The sequence below is a fragment of the Bufo gargarizans genome, chromosome 2, assembly GCF_014858855.1.
Source record: "Bufo gargarizans isolate SCDJY-AF-19 chromosome 2, ASM1485885v1, whole genome shotgun sequence".
Lineage (NCBI taxonomy): Eukaryota > Metazoa > Chordata > Amphibia > Anura > Bufonidae > Bufo > Bufo gargarizans.
This window is the reverse complement of record NC_058081.1, coordinates 654,374,877-654,398,874: the sequence shown is the minus strand read 5'-3', so window position 1 is coordinate 654,398,874 and position 23,998 is coordinate 654,374,877. Positions and strand designations below refer to the sequence as shown.

General features: G+C 46.3%; 1 protein-coding gene across 2 annotated transcripts in view; it reads left to right on the top strand.

Moving 5' to 3' along the window:
* Positions 1-23,998, top strand: part of LOC122928918 (carcinoembryonic antigen-related cell adhesion molecule 2-like) — a 109,027-nt gene that overhangs the window by 12,056 nt on the left and 72,973 nt on the right. Inside the window, exons 2-3 of one of the 2 annotated variants that reach the window (XM_044282235.1) lie at positions 16,894-16,950; positions 19,710-20,063. In XM_044282235.1, coding sequence (XP_044138170.1) covers positions 16,894-16,950; positions 19,710-20,063 — 411 coding nt within the window. The remainder of the gene's footprint in view (positions 1-16,893; positions 16,951-19,709; positions 20,064-23,998) is intronic. The other variant, XM_044282237.1, reaches the window with a different exon arrangement.

The window sequence follows — 23,998 nt, the reverse complement described above, 5'->3', positions numbered from 1 at the left end:
ACTGTACTTGGGTTCATTATATTGAATATAGGCTCTGGTGGTCATCATTCTGAATATAGGGTCATTGGGGATCATTATACTAAATGGGGGGCACGGGGGGTCATTATACTGTGTAAGGGGCCCTCACAGTGTAATGCCCCCCTCAGTGGCCCCCTCATATACCTATCATTGCTGGAGCACAGGGGAGCCGGCGGTCCTGTCATTCACTAACCGCAGCTCCTCGCGCTCCTTCTCTCCTCCGCGGCAGCAGTGAGATCATGACGTCACCGCTGGGAGAGAAGGAGATGTGCAGTGATGTAGCTAGGACTGACTGGGCCCCATAGAAAATGTTTGTACATTCACCGCCCCCCCATTGGGTTCACATCACATTTTTCCTATCGGTTTGATGTATACGAATGTGCAGCGCTCCACGGTTTGTATCCTGCAGAGCCCATTAAAAAAATGCAGACGTTAACTTACATTTTTTTTTCTACCATGGAACTGTATGGTGAACGGACGCCACTGTACGGCATCAGCCTGAGGATTGTATGGTGACCGGACGCCACTGTACGGCATCAGCCTGAGGATTGTATGGTGAACGGACGCCACTGTACGGCATCAGTCTGAGGATTGTATGGTGACCGGACGCCACTGTACGGCATCAGTCTGAGGATTGTATGGTGACCGGACGCCACTGTACGGCATCAGTCTGAGGATTGTATGGTGACCGGACGCCACTGTACGGCATCAGTCTGAGGATTGTATGGTGACACGCCACTGTACGGCATCATTGTATGGTGACCGGACGCCACTGTACGGCATCAGTCTGAGGATTGTATGGTGACCGGACGCCACTGTACGGCATCAGTCTGAGGATTGTATGGTGACCGGACGCCGCTGTACGGCATCAGTCTGAGGATTGTATGGTGACCGGACGCCACTGTACGGCATCAGTCTGAGGATTGTATGGTGACCGGACGCCACTGTACGGCATCAGTCTGAGGATTGTACGGTGATCGGACGCCACTGTACGGCATCAGCCTGAGGATTGTATGGTGACGGACGCCACTGTACGGCATCAGTCTGAGGATTGTATGGTGACCGGACGCCGCTGTACGGCATCAGTCTGAGGATTGTATGGTGACCGGACGCCACTGTGCGGCATCAGTCTGAGGATTGTATGGTGACCGGACGCCGCTGTACGGCATCAGTCTGAGGATTGTATGGTGACCGGACGCCGCTGTGCGGCATCAGTCTGAGGATTGTATGGTGACCGGACGCCACTGTACGCATCAGTCTGAGGATTGTATGGTGACCGGACCCCGCTGTACGGCATCAGTCTGAGGATTGTACGGTGACCGGACGCAGCTGTACTGGCATTAGTCCTGAGGATTGTATGGTGACCGGACGCCGCTGTACAGCATCAGTCTGAGGATTGTATGGTGCCGACGCACTGTACGGCATCAGTCTGAGGATTGTATGGTGACGGACGCCGCTGTACGGCATCAGTCTGAGGATTGTATGGTGACCGGACGCCGCTGTACGGCATCAGTCTGAGGATTGTATGGTGACCGGACGCCAGCTGTACGGCATCAGTCTGAGGATTGTATGGTGACCGGACGCCACTGTACGGCATCAGTCTGAGGATTGTATGGTGACCGGACGCCACTGTACGGCATCAGTCTGAGGATTGTATGGTGACCGGACACCACTGTACGGCATCAGTCTGAGGATTGTATGGTGACCGGACGCCACTGTACGGAATCAGTCTGAGGATTGTATGGTGACCGGACGCCACTGTACGGCATCAGTCTGAGGATTGTATGGTGACCGGACGCCACTGTACGGCATCAGTCTGAGGATTGTATGGTGACCGGACGCCACTGTACGGCATCAGTCTGAGGATTGTATGGTGACCGGACGCCACTGTACGGCATCAGTCTGAGGAATGTATGGTGACCGGACGCCGCTGTACGGCATCAGTCTGAGGATTGTATGGTGACCGGACGCCACTGTACGGCATCAGTCTGAGGATTGTATAGTGACCGGACGCCACTGTATGGCATTAGTCTGAGGATTGTATGGTGACCGGACGCCGCTGTACGGCATCAGTCTGAGGATTGTATGGTGACCGGACGCCACTGTACGGCATCAGTCTGAGGATTGTATGGTGACCGGACGCCACTGTATGGCATTAGTCTGAGGATTGTATGGTGACCGGACGCCGCTGTACGGCATCAGTCTGAGGATTGTATGGTGACCGGACGCCGCTGTACGGCATCAGTCTGAGGATTGTATGGTGACCGGACGCCGCTGTACGGCATCAGTCTGAGGATTGTATGGTGACCGGACGCCACTGTACGGCATCAGTCTGAGGATTGTATGGTGACCGGACGCCTCTGCGCGGCATCAGTCTGAGGATTGTATGGTGACCGGACGCCGCTGTACGGCATCAGTCTGAGGATTGTATGGTGACCGGACGCGGCTGTACGGCATCAGTCTGAGGATTGTATGGTGACCGGACGCCACTGTACGGCATCAGTCTGAGGATTGTATGGTGACGGCGCCTCCTGGACGCCTCTGCTGGCATAACGGCATCCAGTCTGAGGATTGTATGGTGACCGGACGCCACTGTACGGCATCAGTCTGAGGATTGTATGGTGACCGGACGCCTCTGCGCGGCATCAGTCTGAGGATTGTATGGTGACCGGACGCCACTGTACGGCATCAGTCTGAGGATTGTATGGTGACCGGACGCCACTGTACGGCATCAGTCTGAGGATTGTATGGTGACCGGACGCCACTGTACGGCATCAGTCTGAGGATTGTATGGTGACCGGACGCCACTGTACGGCATCAGTCTGAGGATTGTATGGTGACCGGACGCCACTGTACGGCATCAGTCTGAGGATTGTATGGTGACCGGACGCCTCTGCGCGGCATCAGTCTGAGGCATCTGGTAACGCAGACATTTTTAGTATGCATTACATGGATGGCACAAATAGGATGTGAACCCAGCCCTAGTGTCAGGATAAGCCCCAGTACACAGCGGAGCAGCGTGGCGGAGAGGGGAGGCCGCCATGTACTGACAGAGCGCTGCCTGGTCCTGGTGGTCAGGGGTGAGGACTGTGTCTCCCAAGGATCATCTTCTACTGGGAAATACAGGGCACAGTATAATACACTAGAATCTATATAATATAAAGATATTTGCCGTACCCCCGAATGATGATACAATTAGGTGTTTATTTATTATATAGAAATACCTCTATGTTAGGCGTATGTCTGACACAGATTGTGGCGCAAAGGTCCTTAGCAAAGCAATCTGCATATATTTCCCGCTCATGTCAGGTCTAAAAAAAAGGATAACATGTGACCAGATAACACCTCTGTACAGTGACCGGATAACGCTGCCATACAGTGACCGGATAACGCTGCCATACAGTGACCGGATAACACTGCCATACAGTGACCGGATAACACTGCCATACAGTGACCGGATAACACTGCCATACAGTGACCAGATAACACCTCTGTACAGTGACCGGATAACGCTGCCATACAGTGACCGGATAACGCTGCCATACAGTGACCGGATAACACTGCCATACAGTGACCGGATAACACTGCCATACAGTGACCGGATAACACTGCCATACAGTGACCGGATAACACTGCCATACAGTGACCGGATAACACTGCCATACAGTGACCGGATAACACTGCCATACAGTGACCGGATAACACTGCCATACAGTGACCGGATAACACTGCCATACAGTGACCGGATAACACTGCCATACAGTGACCGGATAACACTGCCATACAGTGACCGGATAACACCTCTGTACAGTGACCAGATAACACTGCCATACAGTGACCAGATAACACTGCCATACAGTGACCAGATAACACTGCCATACAGTGACCGGATAACACTGCCATACAGTGACCAGATAACACTGCCATACAGTGACCGGATAACACTGCCATACAGTGACCTGATAAAAGGGTATAAAAGGGCACAGTACAGGGAATGACTAGGGGCACTGTACAGGGTGTGGTAAGAGGGCACAAAGCAGGGTATAAGGGGGCACAGTACGGTGTGGGGAGCATAGTATGGGGTGGGGGGCACAGTACGGGGTGGGGGGCACAGTCACATGACCCTGTGACGTTAGAAGGTCCTTATGGTGAATGCGGTTCAGATGCCACCATAATGAGAGGCAGAGGAGTGAGACAGGGACCCGGAGCCCTGGGTCTACAGGAGGGGTGGACACAGCAAGTAGGCAGAAGGGGCTCTGAGGGGGATTCATGCAAGAAGTAGGGGCAGGAGGTCTGTGCAGGGCAGCAATAGGAGATAGGAGGATGAAACAGGAGCTCTGGATACATGGGGGAGGAAAGGAGACAGCGGGGGCCCCATGAGGATGAGATAGGACAGGATATGGGGGGGGGGACTGAAGCTGGTAAGGTAACCTGCTGCTCTGCTGAGTGAGGAGGGGACATGTCTGAAGTTCTGCAGCAGCTGAGGGCCCACCAGAGGGGAACTGTGTAAGTGAAATGGCAGCAATGAGAGCTTCCATCTGTATTGATTCAAGGGCTCATAGCAGCTCAGTGGGCCCCCTCAGGAGCAGTGGACCCCGGCATTTGCCCGGGTTTGCCGGGTGATGACGCCGGCCCTGGATAGGACAGTCGGTAGATATAGTCCAAAGTGCTATGGGTTATAGTATTTGTCCACCTTCTTCCATTAGTTAATAGTACCACTGCAGAGATTAGTAAGGATTGGATAAAGTAGATCAAATTACAAACCGGATTCCCAAAAAGTTGGGACACTAAACAAATTGTGAATAAAAACTGGATGCAATGATGTGGAAATAGCAAATGTCAATATGTTATGTGTAATAGAACGTAGATGACGGATCAAATGTTTAATCCGAGTAAATGTATCAATTAAAGGAAAAATACGTTGATTCAAATTTTCACGGTGTCAACAAATCCCCAAAAAGGGACAAGTAGCAATAAGAGGCTGGAAAAAGTAAATTTGAGCATAGCGAAGAGCTGGAAGACCAATTACCACTAATTAGGTCAATTGGCAACATGATTGGGTATAAAGAGCTTCTCAGAGCGGCCGTGTCTCTCAGAAGCCAAGATGGGTAGAGGATCACCAATTCCCACAATGTTGCGCAGAAAGATAGTGGAGCAATATCAGAAAGGTGTTACCCAGCGAAACATTGCAAAGACTTTGCATCTATCATCATCAACTGTGCATCACATCATCCGAAGATTCCGAGAATCTGGAACAATCTCTGTGCGTAAGGGTCAAGGCGGTAAAACCATACTGGATGCCCGTGATCTCCGGGCCCTTACACGACACTGCACCACAAACTGGAATGCTACTGTAAAGGAAATCCCAGAATGGGCTCAGGAATACTTCCAGAAACCATTGTCAGTGACCACAATCCACCGCGCCATCCGCCGCTGCCAGCTGAAACTCTACAGTGCAAAGAAGAAGCCATTTCTAAGCAAGATCCACAAGCTCAGGCGTTTTCACTGGGCCGGGGATCATTTACAATGGAGTGTGGCAAAATGGAAGACTGTTCTGTGGTCAGACGAGTCACGATTCGAAGTTCTGTTTGGAAATCTGGGACGCCATGTCATCCGGACCAAAGAGGACAAGGACAACCCAAGTTGTTATCAACGCTCAGTTCAGAAGCCTGCATCTCTGATGGTATGGGGTGGCATGAGTGCGCGTGGCATGGGCAGCTTGCATGTCTGGGAAGGCACCATCAATGCAGAAACATATCTTCAGGTTCTAGAACAACATCTGCTCCCATCCAGACGTCATCTCTTTCAGGGAAGACCCTGCATTTTCCAACAAGATAATGCCAGACCACATTCTGCATCAATCACAACATCATGTCTGCGTAGGAGAAGGATCCGGGTACTGAAATGGCCGGTCTGCAGTCCAGATCTTTCACCTATAGAGAACATTTGGCGCATCATAAAGAGGAAGGTGCAACAAAGAAGGCCCAAGACGATGGAGCAGTTAGAGGCCTGTATTAGACAAGAATGGGAGAGCATTCCTATCTCTAACCCTGAGAAACTGGTCTCCTCGGTCCCCAGACGTCTGCTGAGTGTTGTAAGAAGAAGGGGAGATGCCACACAGCGGGGAAAATGGCCTTGTCCCAACTTTTGGGGGATTTGTTGACACCATGAAATTCTGATTCAACATATTTTTCCCTTAAAATGGTCCATTTTCTCAGTTTAAACTTTTGTTCCGTGATTTATGTTCTATTCTGAATAAAATATTAGAAGTTGGCGCCTCCACATCATTGCATCCAGTATTTATTCACGATTTGTATAGTGTCCCAACTTTTTTGGAATCCGGTTTTAAATATGATTAGAATAATGTTAATTTATCACTTCACTGGGGGGGGGGGGGGGGCCCGTAGGATAAAGGTCAAGACCCCGGCGGAGCCAAACCCCCCCCCCCCAGCCAGAATTGCCTGTAGAATGGCAGATATTGATGGCAGCACAATCCTTAGTGGCTTCAGATCAATCTTTTAGAGATTCCTCCCAACGCATTTTGGGGGTGTAAGAGTCAGGAGCAAGAAAACCTATAACAAGACAAACAAACACAGTTACCTGTCACTTTAAATAGTTAGAATGTATGGGCAGGAATGAGGCTTTTTGCGTTCCACCTTGGAACACAAATTACTTCTGTTATGAGAGTTTTATAAAAACTGTTGTGGGGACTTTGTAAAGTATTAAACAGTGACTTGGTGGCAGTGGGGGATGTCCTGAGCATCCGACATACTTATTTCAGGGTTCTGCTGAGAAAAATAATAATAATGGGCCTCCGAGCCGTGAATCGCTGTGGAACGCGAATGCATTCTACAGAGGATCGGTGGGTGGAAGCGGAAGTCTCAGGTGAAACGCAAGATGTGCTTCAAAACCGCTCCTTAATTGAATAGGTGGAACGCATATGCACTCCAGCAGATAGCTTGTATGGGCAGATCGGAGGTTTCTGGATGGGACCTCGCAATTGTCTTTCTGAGATGTCTCCTGGGGAAATAGAAAGTGGGAGGGATGTGTGCGTGTCCATAAATGTAAGAGGACCTTGTGTAGGGTAAGGCCTCATGCGCATCCGAGCCGCAGTTTTTGCTTAAATTACAAAGTAACAGCCCATAATAAAAGCAGTATATCAAGAGAGAGACATATGGAGTTATATGTGGAAAATAAAAGACAAAAGAATAATACACAAATATGTATAAAATATATAGAATTATAGGAAACTAAATAAATCCATAGGACTGCTACCGCATTGAATTCTCTGCCCCTTCCACCGCAGTCCTCCCCCACAAACCGTCTGAACGAAGGGGAATTTCCCAATACTTCTCTTCCATATTCCATACACCGGTCCCCATTCACGAACCATGTCAATAGAGTGGACACCGCCATCAATCCATCTTCCCATTCCTTACATGACCCTGCACCAGATATCACAACACATTCTGTTTCTTCCTCCAGAAGCTTTTTTAGCCTTCACCTCCAGCCTAACAGAGTCCTTTTGTAGGCCATATCTCACCACTGACCAGAAAACGACACCCCACCACCCAGACCCCCGAGGATGAGCTTATCCGGTACACAAGATCTGAGCTGCTGATCCGAACACCAGGCCCCTCTCACCTGATCACTCCAAAACTATCCTGATCCTTAAAGATAACTCATTTTTACACCCCCATCTCAAGCACAAGAAAAAGGCTAAACCCGATCTAGAGGAATCGGAGGAGGCCGAAAAAGAAAAAGCGCCACTACGCAAAAAATCCAGATCCAAAACCCAATCCCCCCAACAGTAAATGTTACACTAAAAGAAAAAGACGTTTTCAATTTATCCAAATATATATTGAAAATAAATGAGGTTGAGCGTTTGAGTAAGGGACTCTCGTTTCGTCGCACAAACGGACCGATCTCTTTGAGCTATTTATAGATATAAATCAATTTATAAGAAAGTTGACGCTCCATCGGCACTTCACTATGAAAGATCCTCCACATTTGAGGATCCCTGATAAGGATACTCGCTGAAATAATGGGGTGGTAGCTACACATATGGGCGCCAATCTAGAAAAAAGTGAAACTATAGCAAACACCATGGATCAAATTACCCCAAACTGCTCAAATGTAAGAAACCGATCAACCTTTTATCCACTCGACAACAGAGGTCCGCTCATTGAAAGTTTTTATAATATGGTCATGGGTGATCTTAAAGACACGTTTTCCTCATTAGACCCCCAATATCCCTCTACGAGAAGAAAATCGATCGTTTTTGACTCGGGATTAAATAACCTAAGCCCAGACCTAGTGAGGGCACTAACGAGTTTGAGAAGCTGTAATCAGAAGTGCCGATAAGGGAGGTGGAATAGGGATTATGGATGCAGATCACTGTCTAACAGAATCCCTCAGAATCCCTTCTGACACAGACTATTATAAACTACTCAAGAATGACCCCACAAAAGAATTTAAGGAACTATTGTTCAATCTGACAGACACAGGGGTCTAAGATAATAAAAATAGAGCATTCTTAAAAACACCTCCCCAGCTATGGCTTCTACTTCTCACCTGAGATACACAAGTCCCTCTCTAACCCCCTGACGACCTAGTATTTCAGGGATTGGGTCTCTCGCTTCCAACCTTTCTGAATACATTGATAACATCCTCCAAAGATATGTTTACTTATTACCCTCTTACCGTCGAGACTCATCTCATCTCATTAATACCCATGAAATGGTCCAATGGAAAGAAGGAGTCCTATGGGCAGCATTAGACGTAACATCGCTGTATGGTAATATAATACATACACTAGGGATAACAGGATTTTTAGGCACTGATCCCCTCACGCCACAAACACTGAGACTTTATATAAAAATCTATTGAATTCATTTTACAACACAATTATTTTTCTTTTAATGACACTATTTATATACAGACAAGGGGGGCAGCAATGAGGACCACATTTTTACGGGTGTCTTTGAGAACCAGTGTGGTTTCCTCAAACATCCAAATATCAGATTTATTAAGAGATACATCGATGATATTATTTTAACATGAGAAGAAAGCACTAAGGATTTAGAATCCTATGGAAGAACGGTCAACTGTAATGATTGGACCTTAAACCTGACGCTAGAATGTCACCCAGAGAAGCCGGTTTTCTAGACCTCCACCTGAGCAGTTCCAATAATCGAATTACTACTAAAACCCATTTAAAAAATGTGGACGCTAATAGTTATCTGGACTAAGAGTTGCCACCACCACAAGTTGAACACTAATATTCCTTTCAGCCAGATGCGGAGGATTACAAGGAACTGCTCAGAAGACACCAATATGAAAAAACTAATTGATATCTTAATCACGAGATTCACCGAAAAAGGCTAGCCTCCACCACTGATCAAAGAATCCAAGAATAGAATACTCTGAAAAACCCAAAAAGACAGTTTAAAAGGAAAAAACACTGACTACTCACACCCACCTTCCCTAAGTCTTATTACAGGTTATAGCACTAAACACAGATCAGACAAATTCTAACAAAACATTGGTCTATCTTACAAAAAGACCTTATTTTAGGGAAAGATGTCCCCAAAAAACCTAAGTTAACCTTCCGTCGGGCCAAAACTCTAAAAAATATATTGGTCCCATTATGCCCAAAACTACCGCCAAAAAACTTGGCCCAAACACCGTTCCTCAGAGAAATTGGTAAAAAGGGCTCCTACAGATGCAGAGCAAAGAGATGTAACTGCTGCGAGATGATGAACCACGCTATTGACGCACACGTGAAGAAAACCATCTCTCTACAACATTATCTGAACTGCGGCTGCACTAACGTGATATACTGGTTACAATGCCCTTGCAATTTATACTATGTGGGTCGCACCTCAGAGACGCTCCGGGATCGAATGAATGAACATCGATCTAACATAAGAAGTAGTCACCCACAGCGTATCGCGTCGTTTTGTCACACAATGGCAACCCCCGACCTCTTACGGCTGACCCCTCGTCAACATGTTCCATCCTCTTTCCAACAACTCTGTAGAAAAGAGATGTTCTGGATGTAACGGCTCGACACCCTCATACCCTTCGGACTAAATGAATCATTGGAATGCGTGAATTATTGATAATATCATCAATGACTTATAAGATGGACGTATTATTTATTAACTTATAATTCTACCCACCCCCTATATACCCGCTTCACAAGAGTCACAAGATTTTTTTAAAATATATATTTAAACATTTTTTATACATTCATATATATATATATATATATATATATATATACCAGAAATAGGACAGCACTCCGAGACTTGGAAAAACAGTGTCTTTATTCACCCATGTGTAGCAGTAGCGACATTTCAGCTCACAACTGAGCCTTTCCTAAGCCTGCTTCACATGGGTGAATAAAGACACCGTTTTTTCAAGTCTCGGAGTGCTGTCCTATTTCTGGTATATATTAAGGGTGAGAAGCTCATTCCGCTGGACGCTGTATCTGAGCCAGTTTACTGGTGCCGCCGAATCCTCTTTTTTCTATATATACACAGTACAGATCAAATGTTTGGACACAGCTTCTCAAGAGTTTTCTTTATTTTCATGACTATGACAATTGTAGATTCGCACTGAAGGCATCAAAACTATGAATTATCACATGTGGAATTATATACATAACAAACAAGTGTGAAACAACTGAAAATATGTCATATTCTAGGTTCTTCACAGTAGCCACCTTTTGCTTTGATTACTGCTTTGCACACTCTTGGCATTCTCTTGATGAGCTTCCAGAGGTAGTCACCTGAAATGGTCTTCCAACAGTCTTGAAGGAGTTCCCAGAGATGCTTAGCACTTGTTGGCCCTTTTGCCTTCGCTCTGCGGTCCAGCTCACCCCAAACCATCTCGATTGGGTTCAGGTCCGGTGACTGTGGAGGCAAGGTCATCTGGCGCAGCACCCCATCACTCTCCTTCATGGTCAAATAGTCCTTACACAGCCTGGAGGTGTGTTTGGGGTCATTGTCCTGTTGAAAAATAAATGATGGTCCAACTAAACGCAAACCGGATGGAATAGCATGCCGCTGCAAGATGCTGTGGTAGCCATGCTGGCTCAGTATGCCTTCAATTTAGAATAAATCCCCAACAGTGTCACCAGCAAAGCCCCCCCACACCATCACACCTCCTCCTCCATGCTTCACGGTGGGAACCAGGCATGTAGAGTCCATCCGGTCACCTTTTCTGCGTCGCACAAAGACACGGTGGTTGGAACTAGTGATGAGCGGGAGGTGCCATATTCGATTTCACGATATTTCGCGAATATTCGATTGAATATTCGTGTTATATTCGTTGAAATCGAATATTCGTAATTATTCCAATTATCGCGATTAATATGCGATTTAATTAATCGCGTATTGCGATTTTTTTTCTTAGGCAACGTTCCTATGACTAATTGACTATGGCTAGGCTATATGTGTATTTTACGAATATTCTTAATATTGCTCTAACTTCGTCTTTTAGAATATTACGAATATTCTGAAAGACGAAGTTAGAGCAATATTAAGAATATACGTAAAAAGTTGAAATCGCAATTTGATTATTATAACTTGAATTAATCGAATTGCGATTTCAACTTGGACCTGGTTTACTATGGTTGGCTTCAATGGCTTGGTAGAATTTGCGAATATACGAATGTATTCATCATATTCCACACAACGAAGATATTCTCCATCTTCGTTTTAGCTCCCTATTCATCAACTTCGCGAATTCTAGCAATCATATAGGAAAGTTTACTATAGAGAAGGCTGAGTTTAATTCGCTATACGATTATATTACTAAGCTTTTTTTTAAAATAAATAGAATAATTATAATACCTGATAATTATTATAATTATTCTATTTATAACAAAAAAAAGCTTAGTAATATAATCGTATAGCGAATTAAACTCAGCCTTCTCTATAGTCAACTTTCCTATATGATTGCTAGAATTCGCGAAGTTGATGAATATGGAGCTAAAACGAAGATGGAGAATATCTTCGTTGTGTGGAATATGATGAATACATTCGTATATTCGCAAATTCTACCAAGCCATTGAAGCCAACCATAGTAAACCAGGTCCAAGTTGAAATCGCAATTCGATTAATTCAAGTTATAATAATCAAATTGCGATTTCAACTTAGCGCTGCTGTATTCCATATTAGGCTAGAATTAACGAATATGGAATATAGCAGTGCTAAGTTAAAATCGCAATTCCATTATTATAACTTGAATTAATCGAATTGCGATTTCAACGTAATTCTCAAATCCGACAGTACATTCTAGTATATGGAGACGTTCCCATGGTGATGGGGACGCTCCATGAGCACGGAAGCAACGGCCACTGACTGGAGCATAAAAAAAAAATGTTTAAAAAAATATTTGATTTCGCAAATATATAGCACTATATTCTAAATATTCGCAAAATCTCGAAATCGCGATATAGGAGAGAAAAATTTGCAATTCGAATATTCGCGCTCAACACTAGTTGGAACCAAAGATCTCAAATTTGGACTCATCAGACCAAAGCACAGATTTCCACTGGTCTAATGTCCATTCCTTGTGTTCTTTAGCCCAAACAAGTCTCCTCTGCTTGTTGCCCGTCCTTAGCAGTGGTTTCCTAGCAGATCTTCTACCATGAAGGCCTGATTCACACAGTCTCCTCTTAACAGTTGTTCTAGAGATGTGTCTGCTGCTAGACCTCTGGGTGGCATTGACCTGGTCTCTCATCTGAGCTGCTGTTAACCTGCGATTTCTGAGGCTGGTGACTCGGATGAACTTCTCCTCCGCAGCAGAGGTGACTTTTGGTCTTCCTTTCCTGGGGCGGTCCGCATGTGAGACAGTTTCTTTGTAGCGCTTGATGGTTTTTGTGACTGCACTTGGGGACACTTTCAAAGTTTTCCCAATTTTCCGGACTGACTGACCTTCATTTCTTAAAGTAATGATGGCCACTCGCTTTTCTTTACTTAGCTGCTTTTTTTCTTGCCATAATACAAATTCTAACAGTCTATTCAGTAGGACTATCAGCTGTGCATCCACCTGACTTCTCCACAACACAACTGATGGTCCCAATCCCATTTATAAGGCAAGAAATCCCACTTATTACACCTGACAGGGCACACCTGTGAAGTGAAGACCATTTCAGGTGACCACCTCTGGAAGCTCATCAAGAGAATGCCAAGAGTGTGCAAAGCAGTAATCAAAGCAAAAGGCGGCTACTGTGAAGAACCTAGAATATGACATATTTTCAGTTGTTTCACACTTGTTTGTTATGTATATAATTCCACATGTGATAATTCATAGTTTTGATGCCTTCAGTGCGAATCTACAATTGTCATAGTCATGGAAATAAAGAAAACTCTTTGAATGAGAAGGTGTGTCCAAACTTTTGGTCTGTACTGTATGTGAGTGTATATATATATATATATATATATATATAGATATCTCAAAGAAGAGGCAGCACTCCAGGATAAAATGAAAAATGAGCCGCTTTATTTCCCCTGTGCAACGTTTCAGAGATGCTTGAGAAAGACTGCAATGAGCAGTTGAAACGTTGCACAGGGGAAATAAAGCGGCTCATTTTTCATTTTATCCTGGAGTGCTGCCTCTTCTTTGAGATCTCTACAACTATTTTGACCGAACAGCCTAAGGTCAGAGGATTTTGCACCCGGCTTCATCTACAAGTAGTGCTGCTGCCCTTTCTTTGTACTGTATATATATATATACAGTGGATATAAAAAGTCTACACACCCCTGGTAAAATGTCTGGTTTCTGTGATGTAAAAAAATGGGACAAAGATAAATCATTTCAGAACTTTTTCCCCCTTTAATGTGACCTATAAACTGTACAACTCAATTGAAAAACAAACTGAAATCTTTTAGGTGGAGGGAAGAAAAAATATAAAAATAAAATATGGTTGCACACCTTTTTATGTTATTTCAACACTCAGTCATTTTGGGTCTGAGTCGATCAGCACGGCACATTTTGACTCTTCTTTGCAAAAACCCCCCAAATCTGTCAGATTGCGAGGGCATCTCCTGGGCACAGCCCTCTTCAGATCACCCCGCAGATTGCGAGGGCATCTCCTGGGCACGGCCCTCTTCAGATCACCCCGCAGATTGCGAGGGCATCTCCTGGGCACAGCCCTCTTCAGATCACCCCACAGACTGCGAGGGCATCTCCTGGGCACGGCCCTCTTCAGATCACCCCACAGATTGCGAGGGCATCTCCTGGGCACAGCCCTCTTCAGATCACCCCACAGACTGCGAGGGCATCTCCTGGGCACGGCCCTCTTCAGATCACCCCACAGACTGTGAGGGCATCTCCTGGGCACAGCCCTCTTCAGATCACCCCACAGACTGCGAGGGCATCTCCTGGGCTCAGCCCTCTTCAGATCACCCCACAGATTGCAAGGGCATCTCCTGGGCACGGCCCTCTTCAGATCACCCCACAGATGGCGAGGGCATCTACTGGGCACAGCCCTCTTCAGATCACCCCACAGATTGCGAGGGCATCTCCTGGGCACAGCCCTCTTCAGATCACCCCACAGATTGCGAGGGCATCTCCTGGGCACAGCCCTCTTCAGATCACCCCACAGACTGCGAGGGCATCTCCTGGGCACAGCCCTCTTCAGATCACCCCGCAGATTGCGAGGACATCTCCTGGGCACAGCCCTCTTCAGATCACCCCACAGACTGCGAGGGCATCTCCTGTACACGGCCCTCTTCAGATCACCCCACAGACTGCGAGGGCATCTCCTGGGCACGGCACTCTTCAGATCACCCCACAGACTGCGAGGGCATCTCCTGGGCATGGCCCTCTTCAGGTCACCCCACAGACTGCGAGGGCATCTCCTGGGCACGGCACTCTTCAGATCACCCACTCAACAGATTGTCAAACGGATTCAGGTCTGGGCTCTGGCTGGGCCATTTCAAAATTGTAATCTTCTTCTAGTGAAGCCATTCCTTGGTTGATTTGGATGTATGCTTTGGGTCGTTGTCATGTTCAGCTTTCTAGCAGAAGCCTGAAGGTTTTGGACCAATATTGACTGGTATTTGGGACTGTTCAGAATTCCCTCAGGCTTAATTAAGGCCCCAGTTCCATCTGAAGAAGAACAGCCCCTTGGCATGACGCTGCCACCACCATGCTTCACTGTGGGGATGGGGTTCTTTTGGTGATGTGCAGTGTTGTTTTTGCGCTAAACATATCTTTTGGAATTATGGTCAAAAAGTTCCACCTTGGTTTCATCAGACCATAACACCTTTTCCCACATGCTTTTGGGAGACTTCAGATGTGTTTTTGCAGAATGTATCCTGGCTGGGATGCTTTTCTTGGTAAGAAGAGGCTTTCGTCTTGCCGCTCTACCCCATAGCCCAGACATATGAAGAATACTGAGATTGTTGTCACATGGACCACACAGCCAGGACTTGCCAGATATTCCTGCAGCTCCTGTAATGTTGCTGTCAGCCTCTTGGTCACCTCCCAGACCAGTTTTCTTCTTGTCTTTTCATCAGTTTTGGAGGGACGTCCAGTTCTTGGTGATGTCACTGTTGGGCCATATTTCCTCCACTTGATGATGACGGTCTCCACTGTGTTCCATGGTATATCTAATGCCTTGGGCATTCTTTTGTCCCCTTCTCCTGACTGAGACCTTCTAACAATGAGATCCCTCTGATGCTTTGGAAGCTCTGTGTGGACCGTGGCTTCTGCTGAGGGAGGCGACTAAGAACATTTCAGGAAAGACCAACTAGAGCAGCGGAGCTTCATTAGGGGTTAATCAGAGGCCCTTTACATGATGGCCGGTGTCTGCTGACTGCTATCTAACAGGATTGTGGATGTGATTGCTTCATTCTGAACACAGCGACATCCCCAGCTATAACAGGGTGTGCACACTTATGCAGCCACTTTATTTTAGTGTTTTTTTTTTGTTTTCTTCCCTCCACCTAAAAGATTTCAGTTTGTTTTCCATTGAGTTGTACAGTTTATAGGTCACATTAAAGGTGGAAAAAGTTCTGAAATGATTTCTCTTTGTCTAATTTCTTTTATATCACAGAAACCTGACATTTTACCAGGGGTGTGTAGACTTTTTATATTCACCGTATGTATCTATCTACCCATATTTATATATACTTATTTATTTATCCACATACCTATACTATATAGATGTATCCATCCACAGTTTTTTGAACCATTGGAATACGTGAATTATTGATAATATCATCAATGACTTAAGAGATAACATATAATCCAAGGACATATCAACTTATAATTACACCCATCCCCTATATACCCGCTTCACAGGACATTTTTTATATATATACCCATATTTATTTATTCATTTATTTACATATTTATAATTTTTAAATACATCTCTCTACAGTTTTATCTTTCATATTTTTACATATATTTTGTTTTTTATAATTCTATATATTTTATACATATTTATGTATTATTGTTTTGTCTTTTTTATTATTCATCAATGCTCTATTGGGTTGAGATCTGGTGACTGTGGGGCCATTTTAGTGCAGTGAACTCATTGTCATGTTCAAGAAGCCAATTTGAAATGATTCGAGCTTCGTGACCTGGTGCATTATCCTGCTGGAAGTAGCCATCAGAGGATGGGTACATGGTGGTCATGAAGGGATGGACATGGTCAGAAACAATGCTCAGGTAGCCCGTGGCATTTAAACGATGGCCAATTGGCACTAAGGGGCCTAAAGTGTGCCCAGAAAACCTCCCCCACACCATTACACCACCACCACCAGCCTGCACAGTGGTAACAAGGCATGATGGATACATGTTCTCATTCTGTTTACGCCAAATTCGGACTCTACCATTTGAATGTCTCAACAGAAATCGAGACTCATCAGACCAGGCAACATTTTTCCAGTCTTCAACAGTCCAGTTTTGGTGAGCTCGTGCAGATTGTAGCCTCTTTTTCCTATTTGTAGTGGAGATGAGTGGTACCCGGTGGGGTCTTCTGCTGTAGCCCATCCGCATCACAGCATCACAAATGCTTTGCTGCAGACCTCGGGTGTAACGAGTGGTTATTTCAGCCAACGTTGCTCTTCTATCAGCTTGAATCAGTCGCCCATTCTCCTCTGACCTCCGGCACCAACAAGGCATTTTTGCCCACAGGACGGCCGCATACTGGAGGTTTTTCCCTTTTCACACCATTCTTTGTAAACCCTAGAAATGGTTGTGCGTGAAAATCCCAGTAACTGAGCAGATTGTGAAATACTCAGATCGGCCCGTCTGGCACCAACAACCATGCCACGCTCAAAATAGCTTAAATCACCTTTCTTTCCCATCCTGACATTCAGTTTGGAGTTCAGGAGATTGTCTTGACCAGGACCACAACCCTACATGCATCGAAGCCACTGCCATGTGATTGGTTGACTAGATAATCACATTAATGAGAAATAGAACAGGTGTTCCTAATAATTATTTAGGTGAGTGTGTATCCCCCTGTTTTATATCTATACATATATTTATAGATGTGCCCCAAGTATCCATAAATCTATATGTACAGTTAAACTGTGGCCAGCAACTCCCATGGTTGCCCCCCTATGGAATGCACCTGCTGGGGGAGGGGGGGGAGAGACAGACAGCTGGATAATTATGTCCAGTTTCGGCCTCTTCAAAGGACAGAGGATCAATAAAGATCCTCTGCCCTTTGTCACTGTTAGGAGATGCTTGCCTAACAGGGACATGGGAACAAAGAGTTCCCATGCCCCTGTGTGTTGCTTACCTCCAGCGCTGTAATTACAGTGCCAGAGGTGTACATCCTCTTCACAAGCACGCTCCAGGATGCACGGGCCGGCGCAGTGACGTCATATCACCTCCCCAACCCGCATGGAGTGGGTGGAAGTGCGGGAAGACGGGAGTGATTGCGGCCAGGTTTAAATACCCAAGCCGTGCTACGCTTGGCAGTGGAGCCAGCAGCCCAATGCAAGGATCAACCCCTGGACAGCGAGCAATAGAGAATCAACCCCTGGAACAACGAGCAACCCCTGGACAACGAGCAATAGAGAATCAAACCCTGGACAACGAGCAATAGAGAATCAACCCCTGGAACAATGAGCAACCCCTGGACAACAAGCAATAGAGAATCAAACCCTGGAACAACGAGCAACCCCTGGACAACAAGCAATAGAGAATCAACCCCTGGAACAACGAGCAACCCCTGGACAACGAGCAATAGAGAATCAAACCCTGGAACAACGAGCAACCCCATGACAGCGAGAAATGGAGAATTAACCCCTGGAACAGCGAGCAGCCCCTGGACAGCGAGCAATAGAGAATCAACCCCTGGAACAACGAACAACCCCTGGACAACAAGCAATAGAGATCCAAACCCCTGGAACAACGAGCAACCCCTGGACAGCGAGAAATGGAGAATTAACCCCTGGACAGCGAGCAATAGAGAATCAACCCCTGGAACAACGAACAACGCCTGGACAACGAGCAAGAATCATTAACCCTTGCATTCCCTATACCACCAACACTGCAGCAACCCCTGAATTCTCTATACCCTGTACCACCAACGCTGCATTAACCACTGCATTCCCTGTACCACCAACGATCTGCATTAACCGTTGCATTCCCTATACCACCAAGAACCCCTGCATTATCCCTGCCCCTGTACGATTAACCCCTGCTCCGCCAACCATCCCCTTACTCCTGCTGCTGAACTCCTGCAGCATTAACCCCTGCCTATACCCCTGCACTGCATCGCTCTGTTCCTTGCAGTGCTAACCCTCAGTTAACCCTTCCCCTGCTGCCCTGTATTGTATACCCATTATTCCCTGTAGGGATAGTATATTGCCAGGTTGGGTGGGCTGCTGTTATGTGTGTAATTGTAGTTAGATTCTGGGGAGGACTTGGGATTGTGTTAGTGTAGTTAGGACCATAATAGTGTGTTGTTGTAGTGTAATTATATTATATTGCTGTGTGCTGCTATAAATATATATATCTATTCCATTACTATAGATATATATAGTTATCAGCAATAATTAGACTGTAGAATTGTAGTGTGGTAATAAATACCTTTTATTTAAGCACAGCGTGTAGTCTTTGTGTTGTAGTAGGCGCCGCAGCAATAGCCGCAGGTAGTTCAGTATAGAGAAAGGTAATCAGAGTATTTGTACTATAGGTATAAACAGGCAGAGGCTTCACTAGACGACTTACGCCTATTTATGAATATTAATTATTGGTATTATCCAAAATATCAATAATTAATATTTCCCTTAACATATATATACACACACACACGCCTCACCTCTACCGCACATCACCATATATATATATATATATATATATATATATATATATACACACACACACACGCCTCACCTCTACCGCACATCACCATATATATATATACACCTTTTCCACACATGGACCTTCTGGAGGCTTGTCCCCGAGGGTCTACACTTCGGGTGAACTTGTGACATTTATGAGAACAGATGGACATGATGGCATAGAAGCTGCTGTGTTCGGTGAGGGGTTGCGGTGGTCCTCAGAGATGTTGGTGGGCTCCACACATTAGCCGGCGTCTTATTTGCACCAGACATGGAGGTTGACGAATGTTTTTGGCCCAATTACTATAAGAGTTTTCTGAGATGTTTGGATATTTGACCTGAATACTGATCTGCTTTCTCTTGTAGTTCTCCTCAGCCTCGTGGTGGCTGTGACCCGTGGATCATGGAGTATCCTGCCCATCCCCCAGTACCCGGCTGTCCGTGGATCTGTCACCCTCAGTCCTACTGGTATTAACGAGAAAGTTATAAGTGTCGCCTGGTTTAAAGGGACGGACACAAACCCACCAAATCAGATCCTGACATATATACCTGCTGGTCCCATTACAGTCGCTGGCGCTCTCAACAGTTCCAGGTTCTCGGCTTTCAGTAATGGGTCATTACACATCAAAGATCTTCTCATCACAGACCAGGGGGAATATACAGCAAAAGTACAGACAGAGAAAACATCAATGGACCTATCTGTGACCCTGACCGTCCACGGTGAGTACTATGTGCCAGAGAACAAGTGCCTCCAACAGTCGAACAATTTGGGGCGTATTCAAGCGGCACAGTTATATTATTTCCTCCACTTCGACACACATCAGGGCCAAAGAACCTGCACAAACGACATATGCAAGTGCACCACGGGGTGTGGGCCGGGGTTAGTGGACCAAGCCCCTCTTTCCTGTAATTCCCTCACCTTCTGGGTTCTGCCCTTATATTGACCTCAACTTCATTATTGGGGCCTTAAAGTGTCTATAATCTGATGAAGTGCAAGAAAAACAACTGCGCCCAGGGCTGCACACACTGTAAAAAATACAAGACTCGTCTCTCCGGTCCCCGGGGGCTGCAGTCCACGCGGCACCTCACGTCCTGCTCTTATGCTGAAATGCTGCTCAATTATTGTCTGTCTTTCACAAAATGAGCCGTGTCCCCTCTGTGACTGTGCAGGTTGGGTGCTACGAGCAGCTGTACGCACGGATCACAGTGGCGATCCTCACCCCAATGGTTCCTAGGGCTCTGCAGTGAATGTGCACCTACTTACCTTGGGGCACACCCTGATGCTGCTTCCCTCTGCAGGCACAGTCGCTGCTCTACTCACCACCGCCTCCACGCTATGTCCCACGCTGCTCCCGGCTGCTGGTACTCTGCTCGGTGATGCAGGCTGTGTCTGAGTGTGTCTCTGAGGCCTTTTTAAATGGCTAGTGCGCATGGCCAAAATGTTCCTCAGCTAATGGCCGGATGTTATGTGGTAAATTAGGCAGGGCCTGCACTTAGGTTCCTCAGTATGTACACCCAGCGAAGTGTGCTCTCTTGTCTGACAACCTGTGTACCGACCCTAGCCTGAGGGATTCTGCTCCCACATCTGCTGTCCTGACTTTGGCCTGTTTATTGTTCTGCTCCTTACTTCCTGCCCCGACCTCGGATTGCCGCCTGGATTACATACGCTTAGACTGCCCTGACCTTGGACTGTATTCAGACTATGCCTTTTGCCTAATTACCTTGGTGCTGACCCCAGTAGGTAAGTTGCCAACTACACCAAGACTACTGTGGGAGGTAGCAGCCTGGTTGGTTCCCTTCAGCGAAGTTCAGATCACTGTATAGGGGACAAAGGGTGTACAACAGGGGAGCGCCAGGACAATGGCTTTAGGATTAGCCCAAAGTCAAACTGGATAGTTGTAACTGTGGATCCACAGTCCATACCCCCTGTCCTTTACACTGTAGAAACCTCCGAGGTGGAGTCTCTGGGCTCAGGCCTAGTACTGAGGAGTGAGAACATGTAGGTCCTCTCTCCTCCTCGGCGAGCACAAGATCCAGGTCCTCCTCCTGGCCTACATAGGGTTTCAGTCAAGGTGTTAACCCCGACTTATCCATACAGTAATACCGAGTATACAAGCATAGCTAATGACAACATTTCACTTAATATAATATAATAACAGTTTTATCCTTTGCCCCTGTTCTGGGGTTCTGCACCTCAATCTGAAGCCTCAGAAAGACAAGATGGAGATTAGAGATGAAAGAATTTCTGGAAATTTAGTTTGGATCCTATTGAATGGAAAGTTCTTCAATCTTCCCGAAAGCTGCAAATGACTCTGGCGTTTTTTTTTCTCTCTCTCTGTAAAACTTCTGCCTATTTAAATGACATGAAATTCTTTCACTAGAATCTAAATGTTTGGAAACATCCAGGTTTCTATAGAATCATTTCGCTCATCTCTGGGGCAATAGATCACATTTGGGGCAGTGGAGAAGTGGGGAGATCAGTTTCCATCTGGAAAATGAAGCAGTGACCGGACTGACTATCCCACCTTCCAGTTACGATACCCCCCCCCCCCCCCCCCCATGAGACCCTGTAGTGTTTTCAGTATCCTCTGACCCTCGGGGCAGGCGGCGCGCACATGTTCGGCGCTGAATGTCTCTGCCTCTCTGCTGTACTGATGTCCCTGTGGCTGATGATAAGATAGGCTGCTAGAGTATTGATAGACTGTAGAGTGTCAAAGGGGTTTCCTGAAATATATTTACTGATGATCCTCTGGATAGGTCATCATTATCTGATCGGTGGGGGGTCTGACATCCAGGACCCCTGCCGATCAGCTGGTTGTGAAGGCACCAACATTCAAAGTACTGCTGCGGCCTTCTCTCAGCTCACCAAGCTCAGCGCCGTAAATTGTATAGTGGCCACGCTTGTTATCACGCTCAGCCCCATTCACTTCAATGTTGCCACGTGACTCATAAATGTGGAATCACGTGGCTTAGAGTAAACTTAGAGAAGTTGGCAGACCCCTAGCGATCAGATACTAATGACTTATTCAGAGGACAAGTTATCAATAATCTTGGTCTGGTCTGGGGTCTGTATTAGTTTCCTGGTCTGGTCTGGGGTCTGTATTAGTTTCCTGGTCTGGTCTGGGGTCTGTATTAGTTTCCAGGTCTGGTCTGGGATCTGTATTAGTTTCCAGGTCTGGTTCAGGGTCGGTATTAGTTTCCAGGTCTGGTTCAGGGTCGGTATTAGTTTCCAGGTCTGGTCTGGGGTCTGTATTAGTTTCCAGGTCTGGGATCTGTATTAGTTTCCAGGTCTGGTCTGGGGTCTGTATTAGTTTCCTGTTCTGGGGTCTGTATTAGTTTCCAGGTCTGGTCTGGGGTCTGTATTAGTTTCCAGGTCTGGTCTGGGGTTTGTATTAGTTTCCAGGTCTGGTCTGGGGTCTGTATTAGTTCCAGGTCTGGTCTGGGGTCTGTATTAGTTCCAGGTCTGGTCTGGGGTCTGTATTAGTTTCCAGGTCTGGTCTGGGGTCTGTATTAGTTTCCAGGTCTGGTCTGGGGTTTGTATTAGTTTCCAGGTCTGGTCTGGGGTCTGTATTAGTTCCAGGTCTGGTCTGGGGTCTGTATTAGTTTCCAGGTCTGGTCTGGGGTCTGTATTAGTTTCCAGGTCTGGTCTGGGGTCTGTATTAGTTTCCAGGTCTGGTCTGAGGTCTGTATTAGTTTCCAGGTCTGAGGTCTGTATTAGTTTCCTGGTCTGGGGTCTGTATTAGTTTCCAGGTCTGGTCTGAGGTCTGTATTAGTTTCCAGGTCTGGTCTGAGGTCTGTATTAGTTTCCAGGTCTGGTCTGGGGTCTGTATTAGTTTCCTGGTCTGGGGTCTGTATTAGTTTCCTGGTCTGGGGTCTGTATTAGTTTCCAGGTCTGGTCTGAGGTCTGTATTAGTTTCCAGGTCTGGTCTGAGGTCTGTATTAGTTTCCAGGTCTGGTCTGGGGTCTGTATTAGTTTCCTGTTCTGGGGTCTGTATTAGTTTCCAGGTCTGGTCTGGGATCTGTATTAGTTTCCAGGTCTGGTCTGAGGTCTGTATTAGTTTCCAGGTCTGGTCTGGGGTCTGTATTAGTTTCCTGTTCTGGGGTCTGTATTAGTTTCCAGGTCTGGTCTGGGATCTGTATTAGTTTCCAGGTCTGGTCTGAGGTCTGTATTAGTTTCCAGGTCTGGTCTGGGGTCTGTATTAGTTTCCTGTTCTGGGGTCTGTATTAGTTTCCAGGTCTGGTCTGGGATCTGTATTAGTTTCCAGGTCTGGTCTGAGGTCTGTATTAGTTTCCAGGTCTGGTCTGGGGTCTGTATTAGTTTCCTGGTCTGGGGTCTGTATTAGTTTCCTGGTCTGGGGTCTGTATTAGTTTCCAGGTCTGGTCTGAGGTCTGTATTAGTTTCCAGGTCTGGTCTGGGGTCTGTATTAGTTTCGAGGTCTGGTCTGGGGTCTGTATTAGTTTCCAGGTCTGGTCTGAGGTCTGTATTAGTTTCCTGGTCTGGGGTCTGTATTAGTTTCCAGGTCTGGTCTGAGGTCTGTATTAGTTTCCTGGTCTGGGGTCTGTATTAGTTTCCAGGTCTGGTCTGGGGTCTGTATTAGTTTCCTGGTCTGGGGTCTGTATTAGTTTCCTGGTCTGGGGTCTGTATTAGTTTCCAG